The sequence below is a fragment of the Dama dama genome, chromosome 14 (genome assembly GCF_033118175.1).
Source record: "Dama dama isolate Ldn47 chromosome 14, ASM3311817v1, whole genome shotgun sequence".
In the NCBI taxonomy this organism is placed as follows: Eukaryota; Metazoa; Chordata; class Mammalia; order Artiodactyla; family Cervidae; genus Dama; species Dama dama.
Genome location: NC_083694.1, coordinates 1,744,794 through 1,767,995, shown reverse-complemented (window position 1 = coordinate 1,767,995; position 23,202 = coordinate 1,744,794). Strand labels below are relative to the sequence as shown.

At 55.4% G+C, this 23,202-nt stretch overlaps 1 protein-coding gene across 6 annotated transcripts in view; it reads left to right on the top strand.

Annotated features, from left to right (window-relative positions):
* The window catches only part of PIK3C2B (phosphatidylinositol-4-phosphate 3-kinase catalytic subunit type 2 beta), a 68,562-nt gene that overhangs the window by 11,848 nt on the left and 33,512 nt on the right, over positions 1–23,202 (top strand). For all 6 annotated transcript variants that reach the window (XR_009695724.1, XR_009695723.1, XM_061159885.1 and 3 more), the window contains exons 2-12: positions 8,413–9,433; positions 12,511–12,611; positions 13,190–13,344; positions 13,519–13,639; positions 16,884–16,995; positions 17,146–17,225; positions 17,608–17,671; positions 19,065–19,211; positions 19,856–19,889; positions 20,687–20,882; positions 22,577–22,699. Coding sequence is in view for 4 of the 6 variants with exons in the window: in XM_061159885.1 (XP_061015868.1) it covers positions 8,501–9,433; positions 12,511–12,611; positions 13,190–13,344; positions 13,519–13,639; positions 16,884–16,995; positions 17,146–17,225; positions 17,608–17,671; positions 19,065–19,211; positions 19,856–19,889; positions 20,687–20,882; positions 22,577–22,699 (2,066 nt within the window). In the remaining 2 variants the exon portion in view is untranslated. The remainder of the gene's footprint in view (positions 1–8,412; positions 9,434–12,510; positions 12,612–13,189; positions 13,345–13,518; positions 13,640–16,883; positions 16,996–17,145; positions 17,226–17,607; positions 17,672–19,064; positions 19,212–19,855; positions 19,890–20,686; positions 20,883–22,576; positions 22,700–23,202) is intronic.

Genomic DNA, 23,202 nt, shown 5'->3' with positions numbered 1-23,202 from the left:
AGGATGGTCTCACTGGCGTTATTCAGTTGACTCTGGCTAGTCTGATGCCTCGGTGGTTACCCTGAGATACTTCCCCATCCTCTTGCTGTGGGCATGGGCCGTCATTTGCGATGCTGCTCAGCGCTCCCTTCTTCTTCCCTGCAGACTCTGATGGGCTGGCCCTGCCCAGCTTGTGAGGACTTGAAGAGTCTGCGCTGGAGCCGTGAGCCAGAGTGACACCACCTGTCCTCTTCCCTCCGGGGACTCCTCCAGGCAGAGCAGAGCCTGGCTGGTGTGTTGGGTCCTCACTTCGGTGCCTTGGCTGGATGGGAACAGCTGTGACCTGCTTTCTGGATTTTGCTTAATGGGCTGGCCTCCTCTAGGGAGTTTTCCCAGCCCACGCAAGAATCCCGGAGAACTGGGTTTCAGCGGGCATGAGCTGGGGAAGCTAGACTGGAGGTTCAGCTGGAGGTGACAGGCAGCAGTCTAGTCTTGCAGGAGCTCTCAGCTGCAGCCAGCAAACGGCACTCGGAATGGCTGTGTCCCCTCCTGCACCCGCTTTCTTATATCCCCCCTCCTTGAGGGGCTTCCTTTGTGCTTCAGGGGCCTACAGTAGATTCAGAGAGGCTGAGGTTTTTTAGATTTTGGAAACGTTAGGTTGTTTTTCTCCTGTAGGTAGGTTGGGTACACTTTGGTGGGAACTGATCTGAACTAGAAGGACTGGTTCTTGGAGCGGAGGGCAGGCAGCAGAGAAAGTGGGAAACGTGGCCCAGACAGAGGGGAGGTGTGGCTGCTCTGGCTCCTGGGATGGTTCCTGGGTTAGAAACTCACATGCTGCCAAGACCTTTCTTTCCTTTTTGCCAAATGTTCCATTCAGCTGACTGCCAGCTCCTGGTCCCGGGCCCTGCCGTCTGTAACAGGGTGGCTCTTGGAAAGTTTTGAGAGGAGCCGTGAGCTGCCGCCTCACCTCTTCCATCCCCGACTCTCTTAATACCAAGACCCCAGGTCTACAGGGTGTGTGCCAGGAGCTTTGAGCCCCAGGGATTCCATGTGTGTGCACGTGTACATGTGTGTGTGTGCTTTGAACAGAACCTGCTGCACAAGTGGTTCCTGAGCAGGGACTGGGCACTTTGAATGCAAACCCGACGGATGTAACCGTGTCACACGGCCCCCTGACCTTCTGCCTTCTTAGGACCAGAGAGCCTCTTATTAGGGCTCTTGGGTCCGCTTTGGCTTCAGATTGGTGGAGAATCCAGGATAGGCCCAGGAGAGGAAAGTAAGTCCAGTAGCAAAGACTGCACTACATGGGACTGCTCTAATTTGGCTAAGAGGGTGCTGGAGAGGGGCTGTGTGAGTAGGAAGAGAGTGCGAGTCTCTTTCCTCCACATTTGGAGCTAAGTGAGAACCACGCAGAGAAAACATGGTTAATAAGAGAAAGACTTTGTTGGTGTGTGTTACTCAGCGATGGGCCTGACTTCAAAGCAGCCTGTAGAGTTGTATAAAACCTGTAGGTTTTCATTACTGAAGCAGGGATCGGCTGCATATCTGTTTGAGGCAGAGAGCTGACCTACTTGACTTCTGGTTATACCTCCCTGCTGGAGGAGTCAGATTCCTGGCCCAGAGCACGCTGACTTCCCTGTTGGAGCTGTGGGCGGGGAGACGTGGAGCAGGACAGTAGGGTGTGGGTTGAGGGGCGGGGCGATGGGGCCCTGGCTGCAGAACCCTTGGAGTGGGGGTCTGGATAAGTGTGGCTGTCGGGCGTGGCTAGGGGGAGGGTCCTCTCAGAAGAGAAAACTGTGAGTCAAAGGCATTAAGCCCTAATGGCCTCCAACCCTTTGACCCATTCTGTCCCGAGAGGTGGTGTGGAAGGTCTCCTCCTAGAGCAGCCCTAGAACTGAGTCATCTTAGGGAAGACAGGGGCTTGAGACCGCATATTTTTCACCACCTTTCTTGATAACTTTCCATTTCCCCTGCTTGGTGAAGATGGGCCAAGATGTGCAAGGTTCAGGAGGGGATTGAATTGTTTATGATACATCTGTCACCTTTGCTAGATCGTAAGCTTCCTGGAATTGTGCCTTCGTCAACTGAAAGCTTGGGTCTAGTATGGCGCCTGGCACATAGCTGGTACTCAGCACCCATTAGAATCCAGTTCTGTGGCTCAGGATGTGGGGAGAGGACCCAGACCCATTAGTCTGTCCCAAGCAGGGCAGTTCTGATACAGTGCCCTCCAGCGAGGCAGCAGGAAGCGCTCTCCACCCAGAGCTGGTGTCACCGCCGGCCCCTGGGGCCCCACCCTCTCTGGCACAGGCCCTGCACAGAGTCAGCTCAATGCAGGGAGTGCCCTCTCCACTCTCCCCACCCTTTGACTCTGAACCATTGTGTGGCTCGGCCCGGACCGGCCTCCTCCCCTGCTGACCTCCAGCCATCTGTTGGCAGCTGTGTGAACTGGGTTTGGTGCCTGGTGCTGCTTAGACCCTGGCACCGACCCGCTTGGCCATCAGCCCCTTTCCCGTCACCAGCTGACTGCCTGGTGCTCTTCGGGGTCCCTTTCCCTCCTGTCCTCCTGGTGGTTCTGAAACTTTAGTCTTTGGTGTCAGATCTACACATCTGAATTGCCTGCGGGTCTTTGAAATGTTCAGAGTCCAGGAACTCACCCCACTAAATCAAATCCTCCAGGAGAAGGGCCAGGAATTTGTATGTTTGAAAAACTTACCAGATGGCAATTACAAACATTCAAATGTGGGCCCTATATTAGGTAGTATTATTGGGTCAGCATTACATTTTGCGAGTATGCTAACTGGCATTGTGTTTACCTCAGAGAATGTCCTGGTTCTGTAGAGATTCAGGCTAAAGTATTTAGAAATGAAGTGCTTGCATCTTACTTTCAGATGTTAAGCAGAGAAAGTGTGTTCAAATGTGGGGAAATGTTAATAATGAGTACATGCAGGTGAAAAGTAACTGGCTGAAAATGGTCTTTCAGATGGTTTTCATCTACTTTCTAAGAGATGGATACTGGAAGAGAAGATAGCTGGGGCACCACTCTCTTTGTTGTGGTAGACGGTGTCAATCACATAGAGTACAGTGTCTGGATGCTCCTTGCAGTTTGTGACAGAGTGGTCCTGGCCCCTGCCTTCTCTTCCTGGATGAGCTGCCGAGTAGCAAAGAGCCCGGTCCTCCTCTACTCCAGCTCTTTCCTTTGATCCTACATAATGTATATTTCTTTCTTTTTTTTTTTAAACAGAATCCTTAGTAGCCCTTGAGAACTCAAGGAATAGAGAATTTGTCAACCCAGCAGAGTTTGGCTAGGAGGGAACTGAATTGGAAAGAGAATGGGGGAGGCAAGAAACACGAGACTCTGATTCCTAAAATACTTCGTGTATCCATACCCCTCCTGGAGGATGCAATTCAGGAACGAGTTCTCAGGGGAAGCCAGCTCCCTCTAGCTCCAGGTGGCTGGGATCCTGCCTTCCCTCTTTCTCTAGGGTACCCCTGCTGCAGCTCTGAGCCTTCACTCCGCCTTGGGGGATGGCCCTCCTGGTCCTGTCTGCGCACCACGGGCCCGTCCGCAGTAGAGGGAGCCTAGCACTGCGCTGGAAGGCAGCTGCCGGTGTCGCCCTGGACACGAGACTTGTCAGCGGGCTGGGCCTCCTCTGCTTGGCCTGGTGGCATCCTGGCTGGGAGCCAGGGGGCTGGTGGTTAGAGAAGGGTAGCTCAGCTTTCTGCATTTGAATTCCAGTTTGAAAAGAGCCTTAGGAACTGGGCCTGCTGGATCTCCCTCGGGCTTTTTTTTTTCCCTTGGCCAAACCGAGTGGCTTCTGGGATCTTAGTTCCTGGACCAGGAATTGAACCTGAGCCCGCAGCAGTGAAAGCGCCAAACTGTAACCACTGGACTGCCAGGAAGTTCCCTCTTGGGGCTTTCTTCTCTTCCTAGGGCTAACTTTGGAGTCCTCTGAGAAATCAATAGGGGCTGAAGGGAATCAATAGGTCAGAATCAAAGAATCCCAGGGCTGGAAGGCATTTTGTGTGGTGGCCCTGTCCATTTGCCCACCTGCATTTACAGATGCTAAACCTGGTCCTATTAGTTGAAGCCCAGTCCTTCCTTTGAAGAATCCTTAAGGAAGGATCCATCTGTATCCTGACCACCCATCTCCATGTCTGAAAATTCTTACTGTCAGAAAGCTCTACCCTTTTGTCCCAGTTCAGGAGCATTTTTTCTCAGTGGAAATGAGGTGATATTGGAATTTGAGCTTAGTTGGGGACAACAGAATCATACACATTTAATTTTGAATAAATATTTTAAGCTGATATTTGAGGTATGTATAAGTTGCTTCCCAAGTGGTGCTAGTGGTAAAGAATCTGCCTGCCAATGCCGGAGATGTGGGTTCGATCCCTGGGTCAGGAAGATCCCTTGGAAGAGGACATGGCAACCCACTCCAGTATTCTTGCTTGGAGAGTCCCTTGGACAGAGGAGCCTGGCGGGCTACAGCCCATAGGGTTGCAAAGAGCTGGACACGACTGAAAGGACTTTGAAGATAGGGCCCTTAGTTCAACCTGGGGGTCCAGAGAAGGCTTCCTCAAGAGCCTGATGTCTGAGCAAAGTCTGAGCATTTAGAATCAAATAGGCGAAGAGCATTGGCAGCTGGGAAGGGTACCCCAGAGCAGGAAGATAACTGCATAAAATCACAGAGGTATCAAATAGGTAGTAATGAATGGTTTGGAGATGGGAGGGAGATGTGGGCTGGTGATAAAGGCCTTGTAAAGGAATCAAATAGCCTTTGAAGGGGTTTAAACAGAGAGTGAGATGATCAGATTTACGCTTTAGAAAGAGCCCTCGAGCCTCTTTGGGGAGCAAGCTGTAAAGAGGGAAAGGTTAGGACAAAGGACTGTTAGAAGGCTATTACGATAGCCCAAGTGAGAGAAGGTATGGGTCTAATTAGGGCAGCAGCAGTTAGGATAGAAGGAAGGACTAGATTTGGGAAGAATTCAGAGGACAGGCCTTGGTGATTGGATGGGGGTAAAAGGAAGGAGGGATCTAGGAAGACTGTCAGCTGCCTAGCCTGGGTGACCGGGTGGTGCCGTTCACTGTGATGGGGAACCAGGAAGGGGAAGGTTGTGTGAAGGAAATGAGAATGTGGTCATTCATTTTGGGCATCTGGGGTTGAGATGTGGGTCGCCATGTTGACTTGAGGGGAGAGAGACACATTTGGGGTTATCAGCACGCACCTTGTATGAATGGGGAGACAGACCGAGACTGCCCAGGGCGGTGTCATGCCAACCGAGGCCGAGAATGGAGTCCCGAGCCTACGCCAGCGTTTCAGGGGTGGACATGGAGAGGAGCACAATGGTGGAAGACGAGAACAAGAAAGAGAGTGTCATGGAAGCCAGCGGGTAGAGGGTATAGGGAAGAAGGGAATGGTCTGAGAGCCAAGTGCAGCAGCAGTGTCTCGGCAGATAGAAACCTCTGTGGGACTGGTAAGCCTGGGCATTGTTGCTGGGGCATTCTAGTGGAATGTTGGGGGCAGAAGTCAGGTGACAGTGAGTTGAGGAGTAAATAACGGAGAACTGAGAAACGCCATGTGTCTTCTGCTTTTGGCGGGGACGGGAAGGGAGCACTGAGGGTATGAGCTGAAGGACAGGAGGTCAGGGTGATCAGGGCGTGTGTAGGGTTCTGGCTTTTGTTCTTTTTTCTTTCTAAGGCCAGAAGAATCTTGAACATGTTTAAGTGCTGAAGACAGCGAGCCAGTTAAGGAGAAGAGGTGAAAGTCCGGGAGAGGGGAGGGGAGTTTGTGGAGCATCGTGTGGAGGAGACCCAGTGGTTGGACAAGTGTCCAGGGGGCTTCTAAGTCAGCGGGAGGGGGGCTGCTTCCCCAGAGGCCAACCAAAGAAAAAGAGGCTGAATGCAGGCGTGGATCAGTTAGTCAGTGGGCAAGAGAAGCCAGAAGTTGAGAGATTATTTCCAATGGCCTTAGTTTCTCTCTTCACAGTGGTGCCAGGCCAAGCTGTCTCACTACTGTGCTTGTTCCAGCTTGGGCCTAAAAATACAGCCATTCTCTGGATTAAACCTGGAGGAGGACATGGCAACCCACTCCAGTATTCTTGCCTGGAGAGTCCCCACGGACAGAGGAGCCTGGCGAGCTATGGTCTACAGGGTCGCAAAGAGTTGGACACGACTGAGCGACCAAGCACAGCGCAAGCTCAGTTCAGCTTTGAGCGTTTATCTCTTGTCTCCTATCAAAAGCACTGGGTCTCCTTTTCCTGGGTCCAGCGTCCCATCTCTGGGCAGCCAAGTTCTGGGTATCTCCATCTGCTCATCCGATTCCTTGGAATTTTAAATAGCAGGACTCTCTCTTTTCCTCTGTGGATAAAAAGTAATCTATAAGGAGATGTTGAAGGGTGGAGAAACGCAACAGACAGGGGAAACAGCAGAGAACCATTTTGCATACCCTGAAACTGGGCTTGGTCTATTCCATTTTTGGGGAAATACATTCTAAGACTCATGGAGCCAGCCTGTGCCTAACGGATGCTCCAGAATCTGGGAGGGGACAGCATGTAAAGGATGCTCTTGTCCTAACTCATTTGGTGTGTGATGGAACTTGCCACCATGAATCTATCTGAACTTTTTTTCCTATTGATGTTTTCAATTTGCTTATCATGAAGGACATGCTTTATATGTTTGTAACTTGCTGGGCAAAGCAGTACAATAAAATGAAGGATTTTTGATAATTTTAGAACTGGTGAACTCAGCTGCTGGTGAGAAGCATCAGAAGTGACTTACTTCACACTCAGCTGTCCCAATCTAATCTGAAACACACATACACACACAGGTCTGTGTTTCTCAGCTTCGGCTCCAGTCTAGAGTCTCCTGGGGAGTTTTTAAAAATACCACTGCCTTACTGAAGACCAATTAAATCAGAATCTCTTGAAAGTACCTGGGCTTCAGTACTTTTAAAAATTCTCCCAGTGTTTCTAATATGCAGCCAGAGTTGAGAACCACTGGGCCAGGCTAACCTTGTCATCACGACCATGTCTTCATGCCGTTTCATCTCACGGCTCCTGAAGGAGAAGGAAGCCAACACTGGAGTAAATGAACGGGGCTGCTCACAGCAGAGGCAGCTGGCCAGGCATGTGTGTGTGTGTGTGTGTGTGTGTGTGTGTGTGTGTGTGTGTGATCTTCCTGTTTGGTTTCCTAAGGCTGAGGGAAATCAAGATTTTTGGCACACCTTCCCTTCATCAGGCACCTGGGTCTTACCTGTTGGCCAATTTTGTTTTATTGCTTGTATTGATGTGTTTGGGGAGGATCTCCATGCAGTCTGACTAGTTGTTTCATTGGGCTTTAGCGTACTTTTCATTATAGATTTATTGAAGTATAATTGACATACAGTAAATTATACATATTTAAAGTGTGCAACTTCATAAATTTTGACATACAAATATATGGTCAGTGGTAAAGACTCTGCCTGCCAAAGCAGGAGACGCAGGTTCAATTCCTGGGTCAGTAAGATCCCTAGGAGAAGGGAATGGCACCGCACTCCAGTACTCTTACCTGGAGAATTCCATGGACAGAGGAGCCTGGCAGGCTACTGTCCATGTGATTGCAAAGAGTCCACACAACTGAGTAAGCAAGTAACAGTTGTACTTTCACTGTAGATTAGTTTTCCTTTTCCAGAATTTTATATAAATGGAATACTACATGCTCATAATCTTTTGTCTGACTTCTTTTTCTCAGCATAGTTATTTTGAGATTCATCCATGTTATTGCATGTATCAGTAATTAACTCCTTTTTGTTGCTGAGTAGTATTCAGTTGTGTGGACGTATCACACTTTTTAATCCACTCACCTGCTGATGGACACTGGGTTTCCAGGTTTTGATGCGTTTGTTAATCCCGAACTCCTAAGCCTTCCCCACCCCTGCCCCCGTGGCAACCACAAGTCTGCTTTCTGTGTCTGTGCCTCCGTTTCTGTTTCATAGATATGTTCATTTGCATCATATTTTAGACTCCACATATCAGTGATATCATTATGGAACTTGTCTTTCTCTGACTTACTTCACTTAGTATGATCATCTCTAGGTCCGTTCATGTTGGACAGCTGTCCTCTTTAAGTTGACTGAAGAGCCCTTGTCTCTATCTTTTTGTCTTTGCTGATGCAAGGTGCCTCCCCTTTCCTTAGGGTTAGGGGTACCTGTGAGCAAGATGAGGATGGGATTTAGGGACCAGAGATAGAAACACATATGGATGAATGGAAGGGTGGATGGGTATAACACATACATAAAGTTGTCCTGGTATCTCTTTTTTTCTCCATCTTCCTGTTTATTTCCATCTGTTGTAGACACTCAAGAAACAGGCAGTGGCCCAGATTCTAGGGCCCAGTCAGACTACTGACACATCTCTTTTTGAGACTGAATGACTGATATTTTTACCCCTCCCTTGCAGGTGCCCAGACACCATGCCACAACCCTGCAGACCAGACGTTGCCATGAAGTAGGAGACTTCCTTGTCTGCTCTGTCCCCCATCCTCACCATGTCTTCGACTCAGGGCAGTGGGGAACACTGGAAGTCCCTGGAGTCGGTAGGCATCAGCCGCAAAGAACTGGCCATGGCTGAAGCCTTGCAGATGGAGTACGATGCGCTTTCCCGGCTTCGGCACGACAAGGAGGAAAGCAGGGCCAAGCGGAACGCAGACCCCTCTCTGATCAGCTGGGATGAGCCTGTCCTGGACTTCTACAGCAAGCCAGTGGGAAGGCGGAAGGACCTCAAGCTCTTACGCGGTCTTTCTGGCTCCGATCCTACCCTCAATTACAACTCAGTCTCCCCACAGGAAGGGCTGCCCAACCACTCTACCTCCCAGGGCTCCCAGCCTGGCCCAGATCCCTGGCCCAAAGGCTCCCTGGCCGAAGACTATCTCTACATTTTTGATGGTTCAGATAGGGGGCTCTCTTTGTCCCCAGGACCAAGGGACAGAGAAGACTATTCTAAGAAACTGTCCCCACCTCCTCTGCCTCCCCGAGTCTCTATCTGGGACACTCCTCCCCTGCCTCCCAGAAAGGGGTCCCCCTCCTCTTCCAAGGTTTCCCAGCCCAGTGACATCAACACTTTGTCTTTGGTTGAACAACCTCCAGGCAAGTTGCTGGGGCCCCAGATCCTAGAAGAGGAGGAGGAGCCAGGAGGTGGGAGTCCAGGGCGGCCGCTGGGGTCCGTGGACTACGACGGCATCAACGATGCCATCACACGACTCAACCTGAAGTCGACCTACGACGCAGAGATGCTGCGGGATGCCACCCGGGGCTGGAAGGAGGGTCGGGGGCCCCTGGACTTTGCCAAGGACACTCCTGGGAAGCCCGTGGCCCGGAGCAAGACCATGCCCCCCCAGGTGCCCCCCCGCACATATGCCTCCCGCTACGCCAACAGGAAAAACGCAGCACCCGGCAAGAACCGCCGCATTTCTGCAGCTCCGGTGAGGACCTCTGTGTTTCTTCTGTGCCCGTTCCCCTTGTCCTTCAGAAACAAAGAATAGCCCCTCTTTCTTCTTCGCTGTCCAAATGCAGGCCTGCTCCACCCCTTCAGTCCGCTCCTGCCTCTGCTTCTGACACTGTCCCCTGGGGAAGAGGGATGCAAGAAGAGGCAGCTCCTTTTCAGGGCCAAGTTTCGTGTGTCCCGGCCAAGCACCCTTGTGGGTGCGGGCATTTCTGAATGCCCGCTTTGTGATATAAGGGGAGACCTGGGGTGAGGAGATGCAGCGTTGACCCCATGGCCGAATGGCCTCTGCTTTGTGACTTTCTGCTCTGCCAAAAATGCTGTGTGACGATGGGGTTTGGTCACGAGACTGACCGATGTTTAGCGTTCACAGAGTCCCAGTCCTGGCCAGACCTCCGGCGTCTTGCCTGATGAGCCTCGGTGCAGGGCCCTGTTCCCTCTCACCCCAGAGCTGCATTGTTCTCGCTCACTTTCTCTCTGTGGTCTCTCCCCCACTTCTCTCCCTGTCTCTGTCTCTCTGCCCCGCTGTCTCCTCCCTGTCCTCTGTGCGCGCACATGCCTCTCTCTCTCATTGGGATAAAATATACATCCCATAAATCTACTCTCTTAACCAGTCGTAAGTATGCAATTCAGTGGCATTAAGTACATTCATGTTGTTGGGCCATCATCACCATCATCCATCTCATTTTGCAGTGAAAATATTTAGAAAAAAGTATGCAGCATGACAATAATAGTTTCACTTTTATCAGTACATAGTATAAAATAGCAAAGTATTTACGCAGAAGCACAGGGTAGGTTCCAGGGCAGCTTTGATTTTTTTCTGGTTTAAAAAGTGTCAGCAGTGTCTCCTTCAGGGCAGGACCTGAAGCCTGCTTTGCGTTTCACGCTTGGGGCCTGGAAACCCTGGCCCCAGAGGAGTCAAGAGGCACCCTGTGGCTGATGACTTCTGTGCTAATGGCGTTCCACTTCATTCCATCCTTGTTTTCTCCTTATCCATTGTCTCACGGACACTGGGGCTTTCCCATGTTACGTCCCAGTAATTGGGATCCTCCACGACTCTGGAAAAGCCACGTGATCCTTCCTTCCTGTGCTGGTTAAGAGAGTCGCCCAGAGCAGAGGCAGCTCCTGGGATAAGCTGTAGGGCGCCGGGCTTTTTAAGTCTGCCCTGCTCCGAGAGGTGGGGCTGTTCCTGCTATTTATAGGGACAGGGAGAGTCTGTTCCCCCACAGCCGGGCCTGCTCGGACTGAGTCAGGCCACCCTGGTAGGTGGGCGCCCCTGTGGCTCCCTCCCCGCCCCCAACTCTCACCCTTCCCACATCCCCTGTGTGTTATCAGAATTCTTGGGGGAAACTTGGTCCAGAGTCTCCTTGAAGAAGCTAGGGCAAAGCAGAGCTCCTGCCAGGTCTTAGAGGGACATGCGGACTTGGTCCTCCCCACCCCAGCCTGGTGCGGGGGCTCACCCCAGGAGCGGGACCCCCTCCGGCTTCCGGCCCACACCACCTCCTCGCCTTCGCCGGGCCTCCAGCCGGAGCAGCCCTCCTCATCCCGGGGCTGCGGGGCCAGCTAAGGAATCTGCTGGCTCCAAGTGCCAGCCTGGTACCCCTGCCGCCAGCCTCTGCCTTGCAGGTGCCCCCAGCCAGCATCAGGCGATGCCCCCAGGGCCTGCCGGCCGGGCAAACGTAAGTGGCTTTGTTTCGTTTTCTGATGGAGCCCGTGAGTGGTACTGAAAGGGCCTGTAAGTGGCCCTTCACCGCGGCTCTGCTTTCTGCCCCTGCCTTCCCCTACCCTCCGTCTCTATCTCTGTCTCTGTCACTCTATCGCTCTCACTTCTGTGGGTGAGCTGCTGACAGGGGCACTATTGTTTTGACTGGGACACGGCACAAACTTGGCAGGGCCAGGGCTTCCCGTGCCAGCTGCCCCCACACTGCCCTCCCCTCTCTGCACACCCTCCACGCCCGCCCAGGGGGGCGAGGCCAGTGAGCGAGGGTCACTCAGAGGAAACGCTCTGGATATTCAAGCAAGCTCACTTGCTGCTGTCTGCCCCAGGGCGGGGCGGGCAGGCTGAGAGGTGAGGGCTGGTGTGAGCAGACTGGCGCAGCTTCTCGGCTTCTCGGAAGCGGCGCTTTTACCTGATGCCGGCCTGCACTCCGTCTGAGCCTCACTTCGTGCTCTTGGGGTGGCCTCCTCCGGGGCTCTGGGCAGGTCTGTCAGGCCAGACCTGCACCAGCCCCTCCTCCACTTCCTCCCCCTGGGGCTGTGCTGCAGGCCTTGTTGGAGGGCTGCTTTAAAACTCTCTGGGTGACTGGACAGCCCTGTGGTGGGGGTCCTGTCTGAGAATCCCCGGCGGCACACACATGTTCTTGGACCAGAAGCGGGGCTCAGGCAGGCTCCCTGACATTCCAGCTGTGGGGACCAGCAGACTCCAGAGCCGGGAGGAGCTCACCCTTTTAGCAGGTCCTTTCCTGCCCAGAAAGCTGCTTTGACACTTTATTCCCCAAACAGCATTGACCGGGAAGGCACGTGTGTCTGAGTCATCGCCTCCATCTATGGTCTCAGTCTCTCTCTCTGTTGGATCTCTGGGGCTTGCTGTGGATGTTGAAGCGTTGCCCAGGGCCCCGCTTCCTTGGGGACTGTTTGGGCAACCTGCTTGCACTGACTTCCATTCTGGGACAGGGGAAACAGCTGTCCGCTCAGCTTCCCGCCACACCTCTGGGAGCACCCCCCAGAAAGTCGGCCCCGGGATCCAGCGAGCTGGGCGCTGCCTGACCTGCAGGCTTGAGCTTATTAGACACTGGCCTCTCCAGAAGGAGGTTTGGCCACACTCATGTCCATCTCATCCAGGCTTCCAAACTCAGCCAAGGCTTCAAGTGCTTTTTCAACTTGGCTCTTAGTCTCCCAGGACAGTAGATAAATATATTCCTGAAAGTCCCACATTTTCCTATGCCCCTTTCACCAGGAAGTCTTTACACCTAGAGGTTAAGAGTTTGCATCGAGGAACAGCCTGTGAGAAGGGGATGATGAGGGAAAGGCTCTGAGTCAGCTGTTCTTCTCTTAAAGGTGGGCTCCCGGCCCCACACCATCGCCAATGGCCATGAGCTGTTTGAGGTCTCAGAGGAGAGAGATGAGGAAGTTGCTGCATTTTGCCACATGCTGGATGTGTAAGAGTTAACGATGGGGTTAGGGAGGGCTGTGGGACAGGGAGAAAACTCACTCCTTTCAGAGCTTTCTAGGGAGGAAGAAGAGCACATGTAATAGATCTCAATTATAACTATGGGGTGCTTCCTGCAACCGGTGTTTGTAGGCTCTTTTGGAGTCTTAGAATTTTCACATTTTGGACAAAATGCATGAAACTTTGCTCTAACAAATTATTCCAATCACTTCAGGAGCAGTTGCCCTTAGGAGCAAACATACCCCAGATGGTGATAACGGGTGTAATCTTATCTGGAGCTAAAAGAGAAAGGAAGTGGATTCAGAAAAATATTCCTCGGAACTTATTATGGAAAGCTGTGTTGTTTAGAACTGTCCCTAATGTTCAACTCAGCTTGAGAAACGTTTTGCAACTGTAACAAATGTGTCAGGAGCAAGGTTTCGCAGAGATGCTTCCCCAGTGTCCCCATCCCGGCCTGAAGACCTGGAGGGCGGCAGGCGGGTGGGGCCGGAGGGACCCCTGGGCCTCAGGACAGAGGTCCCAGCAGGCGTCTTGTCCGCCGCTGTCTTCCCCTCTCTTCCTGCCCAGCCTCCGATCCGGCTCTGACGTCCGGGACTACTCCCTCACCGGGTATGTCTGGAGCGCTGTCACCCCGAGCCCGGAGCATCTCGGGGACGAGGTGAACCTGAAGGTGACTGTGTTGTGCGACAGCCTGCGGGAGCCACTCACCTTTACCTGCAACTGTAAGTTGTGGGGGCGGCGGCGTGGGCGTCCTCAGAGGTGGGGCAGGGGTGACTTCTGAAACCCCAAACTGCTTCATTGGCTGGTGATGGCACTGCAGGGCTCGGGGGCTCGGGCTGGGCCCCACCTGCCCCAGTGACCCCCTCCTTCCCCCCGCCCCACCTCACCCCTTTCAGGCTCCTCCACTGTAGACTTGCTCATCTACCAGACCCTGTGCTACACCCGTGATGAACTGAGGGACGTCGACGTGGGTGACTTCGTGCTGAAGCCCTGTGGGCTGGAGGAGTTCCTACAGAAGTGAGCGAGCGGGTGGGGACAAGCGGGCAGGAGGTGGCACATGCCTTCTGGGTCGCAGGGTCGTGAGAGGCCTTCGCAGGGGTGGTGCTGGGCTCAAGGCCTGGGCGCAGGCCGGACTCCTGCTTTTCGGGCATACTCTCAGCCACGTTGCGCTTTCCCCAGGAGCTCGGTCTTCCAGAGGGCTTGGCCGGCTTCCTGAGACAAATCTGCTGTGGAAAGAGCTTGGAACTGGGATTGGGCAAAGATCATATCTGCCTGCAGACTTCTGCACGTGGAGAGATGTGTGTGGGGGGTGGGGGGCTATGCTTCTCCCGCCCTAGATTACGTGCGGTGTCTACGACCGGGGCAGGAGGAGGACTGGGCAGAGTGCCCTGCGGGGCTGGGGGTAGGAACCACAGTTGTTCTCCTCCCCCTTCTGCCGGCGAGCCCTTGCCCCGCTGGCATGTGGGGCTGGCTGTCCTCCCCACCAGAGGCGCGCCTCCAGCGCCCGTCCGTTCGGTGCCCGCTGCAGCAAGCGGCCTCACTGGAAAGTCTGATGGGGACCAGTCTTCTTTCCACTGCGCCGGGCTCTGGGGGGCTGGACTGGCGGAGAGGGGGCTGCGCCCCTCGGGTGGCATGGCTGTGTGGCGGGCTGCAGAATCAGCCAGAGGTCAGCAGATCAGGAAACAGAGAGATCTGCCCTCCCCCTCAAGCTTCAGCTGCCTGCTGCCCTCATCCCTGGCCGCCGGGTGCAGCTGATGCTGGGAATGGGGAGAAGAGGCTGCCTCTCAGGGCTGAGGGGTGCGCGGGGAACACCGCCACTTGCTCCTTCCCTTCCATGCAGGTCGAGAGGGAAGGATGCCTGATCTGTGGCTAGCGCCGTTCTTGGCTGGCGTCTTAGGGGTACTGTGGGCACTTCCTGGTCTCTGTGCCCTCAATAGGAAAACAGAGGGCAGGGCCCTTCGTGGCACAACTCCAGGGAGCACAGCTCAACGTGTACTTACTCTCCCCCAGAAGAATAAAAGGGGCCCTAGACTCAGGGGCTCCTGGCAGAGAGCCCCTGCCACTGTTGGAAGAAGCGGTGGGCACCACGGGCGCCTGAGCACAGCTGGTCGGGGTCTGGCTGCCTCTTACGGGTTGTGAGACTCTGACCCTCAGCTTCTTCTGTAAAATGCAGCAAGGGTTATGGATGAGAATGCCCCAATGAGCAATCCCTAAATATTCCCAGAGAAGGACCAGTCCAAAGAGAGGACCCAGGTCAGCTGGATACTGTCACTTCCTTTACGGCCCCTAGTTCTTCAGCCCCTGAGTCCAGAGGTGGTGGATAAGCGCTCAGGTTCTGACGTCTTGCCAAGACGCAGGGGGAGTGTCGCAGGTGAGGTGGAGCAGGATGGTTGGTCCTCGGGTCAAGCCTGTCTCCCTCTACCTTGAATGCACGCAGAGGAAGGCCTTCCACAGAGAAAGTCAGGCGCGCTCCCCGGGGACTGTGTCGGTCACTCCTGGCCCAGGAGCCCCCTCCTCCACCAGGGCTCGTCTCTTCCCTCTCGTGTAACAGAACAGCCCAGACCCGCTGAGCACAGATAGCTGCCTTGAGTGGAGGTGGAAAGGCCCCTCCGGGGGTTCCAGAAGGCTGCTGGCCCCCAGGAGGCCCTGGGTTTCCTCCCCTGGCCTAGCAGAGGGGCTGACGCTGAGGGGGAGTGGCCGTCCAGGATGCAGGCTGCCCTGATAAGAACCTTGAGACCGTCCCAGGGGAGGCCCGGTTTCCTGCCACCTCCCCCACCTCCACCACCTCTTCCTTCCTCCCGGTCACTCCCGCCAGCCCCACACCCCGCCCAGCCGCTCCCACCCCCAGGTTTCTGCTGCCACCCAGTTCAGAGGCTTGGCCCCTCTGGATGTGGAAAACCCACTTAGGTCCTAGTGGCCTGGCCTGGCCATGGGCCTGGGCATTTCTGTCAGCTTCTGCACAGAGCCCTCTGCGTTGCTCTCCTTTTCATTTCTGGCCTAGACTCCCAGCTCTGCTGAGGAAGGAAGTCCCTTTCCGGCTTCTGTTCCCCAGCTGCTGGGACCTGGCCCAGGCCTGCTGAGCTGGCCTGCAGGGGGCACTCAGTCTGCCCTTCTCCCGGGCTTCCTTTCTGACCAAGGTTTGACTTGGGGCTGGGTCACCGGGGGACCCCCTAGTGCGCCTTCTCTGGAACCTGGGTTGGGGAGGGGCACAGAGGTCTTGTGTGTTGTCCTCTGAGCAGGGGAATGGCATGCAGGTAGTCTGTAGAGATTATATTTTTATTCACAGTCACACGACCCACAGAGGGAGGTGAGAAGCAGAGCTTTGATTGGTTGGGGATAATTCCACTTAAAATCTTGGTGGGTTTGCTTGGTTGGCCTCGGCACTCCAGATGGTAATAGTGAGGGTTGTGAGACATAAGACCACAGTGTGGGGGGACTTAAGACCACCTGTGCTTAGGCTGGCTTCTGATGCATCCTATATACCAAAGTTGGGCTTCCCTAGTGGCTTAGTTGGTATTGAATCTGCCTGCAATACAGGAGACCCAGGTTCGATCCCTGGGTAGGGAAGATCCCCTAGAGAAGGGAAAGGCAACCCACTCTAGTATTCTCGCCTGGAGAATCCCATGGACAGAGGAGCCTGGCGGGCTACAGTCCATGGGGTTGCAGAGTCGGACATGACTGAGCAACTGACACACATATATACCAGAGCCAAGAGGAAAAGTGAAGTTGCTCGGTCGTGTCCAACTCTTTACAACCCCATGGACTGTAGCCCACCATGCTCCTCCGTCCAAGGGATTTTCCAGGCAAGAGTACTGCAGTGGGTTGCCATTTCTTTCTCCAGGAGATCTTCCCGACTCAGGGATTGAACCCAGGTCTCCCGTATGGTAGGCAGATGCTTTACCGTCTGAGCCACCAGGGAGGATGCAGTTTAAACACTGCCCCTGAGAAATCCCTGTTCCCCACTCTCTCCAGAAGTTCCACCCCTAGAGGTGAACCAGTGATAATGGTAATAAACACCTAGGACAGTTAGTGTTTGCACAGACCAGGGGTTAACTGTATTAGGTGCTTTTCTTTAGACAGACATATTTCTTTCCCTGAGCCCTACCGTGACACTTCCCAGCAGCCAAGGTAGCGGGCACAACACAGGTATGCTGCCCCCACCTTCCTCATTTCTCTCGCCCCTAGGCTAAGGTGTGCACTTCCCTTGAAAGTTCCACTGAATCTCTAGGATGCTAACGGCCTTGTCCCCCTGTCCCTCCAGCAAGCATGCCCTGGGCAGCCACGAGTATATTCAGTACTGTCGCAAGTTTGACATCGACATCCGGCTGCAGCTGATGGAGCGGAAGGCCGTGCGTAGTGACCTGGCCCGCACGGTTCGTGTGTGCTGGGGAGGTGGAGGGCTGCACGGGACGGGGAGGCGGTGGGCAGACGGCGACACGGAACACGCTGCGTGGGCCTGGGGCAGAAGCGCTGGGCTGCGGTAAAGGCAGCGCCCTTCTCTGAACAGGGTGCTTCTCACACAGGCGAATGATGACCAGAGCCCCTCCTCCTTGAACTACCTCGTCCACCTGCAAGAGAGGCCAGTCAAGCAGACCATCAGCAGGTGAGAGCGGCTGCTGTCCTGGATGTGGGCCAAGCAGAGGCCGCCAGGGGGCCCTAGCAGGCACCCCGCTTGCCTTTCTGCTGGGGTCGGGCTTCTTGCGGGTGTCAAGGGTGGGGGTCCAGAGTCTCACAGGAGAAGATCCCCACTCCAGGGTGTGTGACGTACCTTCCCTTAGTACTTGACCACGTTCTCCAAGTAAGAGGGGGCCCACAGAAGGGACTTCTGGCCTTCAGTCTTCATGGGACAGACGGGAAGAGCGGAAACCCCCTTAAACCAGAGCCTGATTCCTGAGCTGAGGAGGAGGAGGGAGAAAATGGGTCTTCCAGAACACTGGGTCTGTCCTGACTTCTCCTATGACATTTCCCTGTCCCCAACTCCCCAGGCAGGCCCTCAGTCTTCTGTTCGACACTTATCACAATGAGGTGGATGCCTTCCTGTTGGCTGATGTGAGTACAAATTCTGGAGCTGGCCTAGTGGCCCCAAACTTCTTTCTTCCTCTCCCCCACTCCTCCTGGGATCAGCAAGCACTAAAGTGATCCAAAGCGGACCCTGAAATCTATTAGCAGAGCACTTTTCATTCCTCTAGCACATGGGCACACCAAGACTGCAGGCTGTCTGGCGGCTGGCAGGTGTGTTCAGGAGGGTTCTGCTCCTCTGTGGGAGCAGGTCAGGAGTCACTCCCAGATCCTCTCTCTGGAGTAGGGCATCTCCAAAGCTAAGAGACATAGAGTTGCTGCCCTGCTTCGGAACTTGAATGTCCTGTGAGCAAGGCCAGGAACCTCTGATGTGCTGAGTCACAGGTGGTAAACCATCCGGAGGTGGAAGGTCCCCAAGGTAGGGAAGGACCAGGACTCTCCCCACTCGGATTCACACGGAGTTTTAAACCTCAAAACCACGGGAATAAACATGTGCCCCACATGCTGTGAAGTTGAAGAAAATCAGATAGTGGTCTTCAAAAACAATCCCTGTCTCATTGATACTGTTTAAATGGTGATCATCCTTTTGGGGGAGCTAGATATAGCTTTGTATCTAGCTCACCCCCCCACTGACTGCCAGACTCCCTGCTCTAGCAGCCTCTGCTTAGATCTTTACTGTGATGAGAGATGAGTTCTCTGAAGGCCTTTTTTGTACTAGTCTGGCCCTTTGTTAGTGGCCGCTGTGGGTGGAGAAGCAAAAGAATTGTGTCAGGCTTCCGGGAGCCTGTGTTCCTGCCAGAAAAATGAAATATTAACATAAAGCTATTAGACAGAACAGGTTGGTACTGGGTAATCAAGGGCTTTTGGAGAGTGATGTAGAGGGGGATTGCTAGGGAAAGCTTTGGGAAGGAAGTGAGAATTTAGCTAGTCTGTGATCTGCATTTACTTAGGTAGCCAGGGCAGGGAAGGTGAAGGGATTCCAGATTAGAAAACCGTTGGAGCCATGGTGCAGAGGGCATGGCGCGGCTGTGGGACTGACATGAGACCTCCGGGACAGCCTCAACACGACTGGGAGACATAAAGCTGCATGCGCAAATGCGCCCTCAGCGCATTTGGCCCCCTTGCTCTTCATTCTCTGTGGATTGATTTTATTAAAACTGCCCGTCACCCAGTGAGACCCCGCATGTGTTTGTGTAGTATAAACAAACTAGCGGACAGAGGGAGGCTGGAGATAAGACGAGGTTCGGTGAGGATGGCTGAAAGCACTGGGGAACGTGGGCACGGCTCCTTTAATTCATCAGGAGCTGTGTGATATTCGCTGACGCTGGGTGTTTGAAAATAAAGCATGGGTCCCACTGGTTACCCTCCCAGCCCGTTCCCCTTCAGCACTGGCCTGCCGGCCTCACTGTGCTGCCTCCCGCAGGGGGACTTCCCACTGAAGGCCGACAGGGTGGTCCAGTCCGTCAAGGCCATCTGCAACGCCCTAGCTGCCGTGGAAACCCCTGAGATCACCAGCGCTCTCAACCAGCTGCCCCCCTGCCCTTCCCGAATGAAGCCTAAAATCCAGAAGGTAACGGGGCACAGAGTGCTAGCGTGGGGGAGGAGGGGAGTAGCCCCGGGAACCAGGTGGTGGGGTGTTTGCTGACTGAAGGGCTCTTCCCTCCACCTGCACCTTTCATGTCTGAACACTCGGTCACAAAGTTCCTGGGAAATGGAGGCCAAGCGTGTCGTCGTGTCCCTGAGCCTGAGTGCGGCCGGGGCCTGCCGCCAGGACTGAGGCCAGGAGCGCAGGCCAAGGCTGCTCAGTCACTGAGGCACCGCCTGGCGGTTCGCACACTCAGTGGGTGCAAGACCAGAACGTCCCCGAGCCAGGGACTCGCCGCTCCACGGCGGGGGCTGCGTGCTGTGCAGACAGGGCCAGCCGCACGGCAGGCGCTGCGATCTAAACGCGAGTGGCCCGAGGGCTACACGGGCTTGTTTGGGTGGATGTGATGGCTGTATCCTGGCTTGTTTGGGTGGACGCGAGGACTGTATCCTTGCTCTGGCTCACTGTCCATCACATGGATCTGGTATAGACTATTATTCTATCCTCCCTGGGGAACCTCTGCTCCTTGAATTTCGGTCCAGTCTGGTCCAGATGAGGGCGGCTGTGAAAAGCTGTGACGGAAAGGACCGTGGCCCTGAAGCTCCCCTCCCCCACTTTCTCCCCAACAGGATCCCACCGTCTTGGCCGTGAGGGAAAACCGAGGTAAGGGGGCTGCTCTCTCGCAGGTGAAACCGCAGACTCTGCCCAGATTCCTTTTTCTCCCTAGCTCCCTTGATTTATGGGTCCAGGTCTGCCTGTGTGTGTGTGTTTTCCTATATGAGGCGTGGGCACAGCTGGAGAGCACATTTCTTTCCACAGAATGTTTTTGCATTATTTTTCCTAGTTATTCCTATGGTGTCCCTGGGAGATGAGATGAGTTGGTGTAAGTGCGAGGGTGGGCGTAGTGCCCCGGCTTCCAAATGGGAAAATTTTTACTTATATAGGTTGTAGGCTCACAAGCCCTGTGTTTCCAACTTAGTAGGGGCCTGGGGAGACAGTCATAAAGAATTTTTCCCTAGGATTCCCTCTTAAGTCTTTAAAGCAGAATGTTGCCCATATCCTAGAAATATGTTGCTCATATCTCTAGGATTCTTGGTCAGCGATTCCCAGTCTTTCAGATTTTGTGGACCAAAAAATATTATTTGGGTGACCAACATACAATTGTCAGTCTTATTTTGCTAAGCAGTGACTTCCAAGTAACTGATAACTCTTATTCCTACTATTTCCTAAAAGAAAGGACATTTAACACAAAAATAGGTAGCAGTACATATAAACAAGGACGGTGTTTAAAACTGAGCATCTTTCATTTTATGAGCAGCATATGCCCTGCTCCTGCTTTCCCCCATTTCAGCACAGACGGTGACTGGCGGCTGGGGACCGCGGTCCCAGGCAGTGCCTTGTCCACACGACGGGGCTCACGGACCCTCGGGGCTCTTCCTCCTGCCCTCTTCCTTAAACAGAGAAGGTTGTGGAAGCTCTGACGGCTGCCATCTTGGACCTGGTGGAGCTATATTGCAACACGTTCAACGCAGACTTCCAGACGGCGGCGCCTGGGAGCCGCAAGCACGCTGTGGTGCAGGAGGCCTGCCACCTCTCCGGGCCGCTGGCCTTCACGGTCTATGCTACCCACCGCATCCCCATCGTCTGGGCTACCAGGTGAGCGCGGGCTGCCGGCCCGGGACTAGGGAGCGAGCCGAGGGTCGCTTCAGATGCCTTTCTGTCTGCATGGGACTCCACGGCCCTAAATGCAGGATCTGTGGCACAGTGGCGCCCCACGTGCCCACTGAGGGACACAGAAGAGGGACACGCAGCGGGGGAGGGGCAGCGGCGGCCGGGGCTGGCATTCCCCTCTGTGCTAGCTGCAGAGGCATCCCCGCCCCTCCCACCCAAGGCCGGCGGGGGACACGCTGGCGGCGACAGATGGTGGCTTCCCAGGCTGAGTGCACCCTCCCGCCGCCGTGACCGTGCTCCCCTGCGCGCACAGTGGGCGGGGCAGGGGCGAGGCACACCCTTTGTCTGGAGTCCCCCCGGCCCGTGGGGGCAGGCGGTGGTCCTCAGGTCCTCCTGGCCTCGGCCCCGTTGGCCTGAGGGGATCAGGCCTGTGGGCCCCCCCCCCCCCCCCAACCTCGCCCTCCTCCCGGACCCCCGCCCCCTTCCCCGCTCTCTTTGTTCCCGGCTTAATGTATTCCTCTGGGCGACTGGCGGAGAACAAAGGGAGACTCTGGGAGCCCGGGCCTTCGCTGCCCTCCTCTGTCAGGCACCTGTCGGCGCAGGGACCCCCCTGTGTTGGCATTCACGTCCGCATCTGTCGCGCTCTCCTCCCACGCCTCCCCCCTCCCCGCGCAGGCGCACCGGCGCAGATGTGCGCGCGGGCCTGGGGCTGGCGCTGGCCCTGGGCAGGGGCTGCGGGCTGCGTCCAGTAAGGGGGCAGAGGCCGGGGCTCCTGGGGCTGGCGCTGGCCCTGGGCAGGGGCTGCGGGCTGCGTCCAGTAAGGGGGCAGAGGCCGGGGCTCCTGGGGCTGGCGCTGGCCCTGGGCAGGGGCTGCGGGCTGCGTCCAGTAAGGGGGCAGAGGCCGGGGCTCCTGGGGCTGGCGCTGGCCCTGGGCAGGGGCTGCGGGCTGCGTCCAGTAAGGGGGCAGAGGCCGGGGCTCCTGGGGCTGGCGCTGGCCCTGGGCAGGGGCTGCGGGCTGCGTCCAGTAAGGGGGCAGAGGCCGGGGCTCCTGGGGCTGGCGCTGGCCCTGGGCAGGGGCTGCGGGCTGCGTCCAGTAAGGGGGCAGAGGCCGGGGCTCCTGGGGCTGGCGCTGGCCCTGGGCAGGGGCTGCGGGCTGCGTCCAGTAAGGGGGCAGAGGCCGGGGCTCCTGGGGCTGGCGCTGGCCCTGGGCAGGGGCTGCGGGCTGCGTCCAGTAAGGGGGCAGAGGCCGGGGCTCCTGGGGCTGGCGCTGGCCCTGGGCAGGGGCTGCGGGCTGCGTCCAGTAAGGGGGCAGAGGCCGGGGCTCCTGGGGCTGGCGCTGGCCCTGGGCAGGGGCTGCGGGCTGCGTCCAGTAAGGGGGCAGAGGCCGGGGCTCCTGGGGCTGGCGCTGGCCCTGGGCAGGGGCTGCGGGCTGCGTCCAGTAAGGGGGCAGAGACCAGGGCTCCGCATGGAGCCTCAGAGCGGGCAGGGGCACCCAGGCTGAGCTGCTTTTCCCGGAGCCCGCGTCTCCAGATCCCACCTGGCTGTCCTGCCCCTTGGCTGCATGTTCCAGTCCCGTAGACCGAGAGGAGTGTTACCGGGGGAAATGGAGCTTGGCGTGGAAATGGAGCCGAGATACCGCCTAGGAGCCAGGGTCCTGACTTGCCTCCTTTCCCTTGTAGCTATGAAGAGTTCTACCTCTCCTGCTCCCTCAGCCATGGCGGCAAGGAGCTGTGCAGCCCCCTGCAGACCCGACGGGTCCACTTCTCCAAGTACCTCTTCCACCTCGTCATCTGGGACCAGCAGTAAGCCCTCCCGCCGGCCTCCCCCAAGGCTCCAGGGCCCATGGCAGACCCTCTCAGCCTCTGAAGACCCAGGTTAAACCGGGCTTTCTCACTGACTAACCAGGAGGGCCTTTCAAACTCTTGAGTCTCCACTTCCCGACCTCTTAAATGAGGACGGGTGTAATTTCTGCCTTTAAAGTGGTTGAGTCTCCAATGAGAAGTGACCATGAAAGCGTGTTGTAAACCATGAAGGACCATATAAACATTAGTCTTAATAATAATTCATCATTTTCATCTTGTCTCCCTTGAAAGGTTTAACTAGTCTGATAGTCTCATCTTCTCCCTTGTTCCTAAATTTCCTGTAGAAGAGGAAGACAGGACCATGTCAAGGATATGTAAGCCTTTCTCCCTTACATATCAAGGGGGAAAGGCTGCCTGTGGGGAAGAAGGATGGGCTTGGAGCCGTAGGAGTGAAGCTCTGTTTCTAATTCTGACTGTAGTCCTAGATTCTCTGAGGCCTCAGT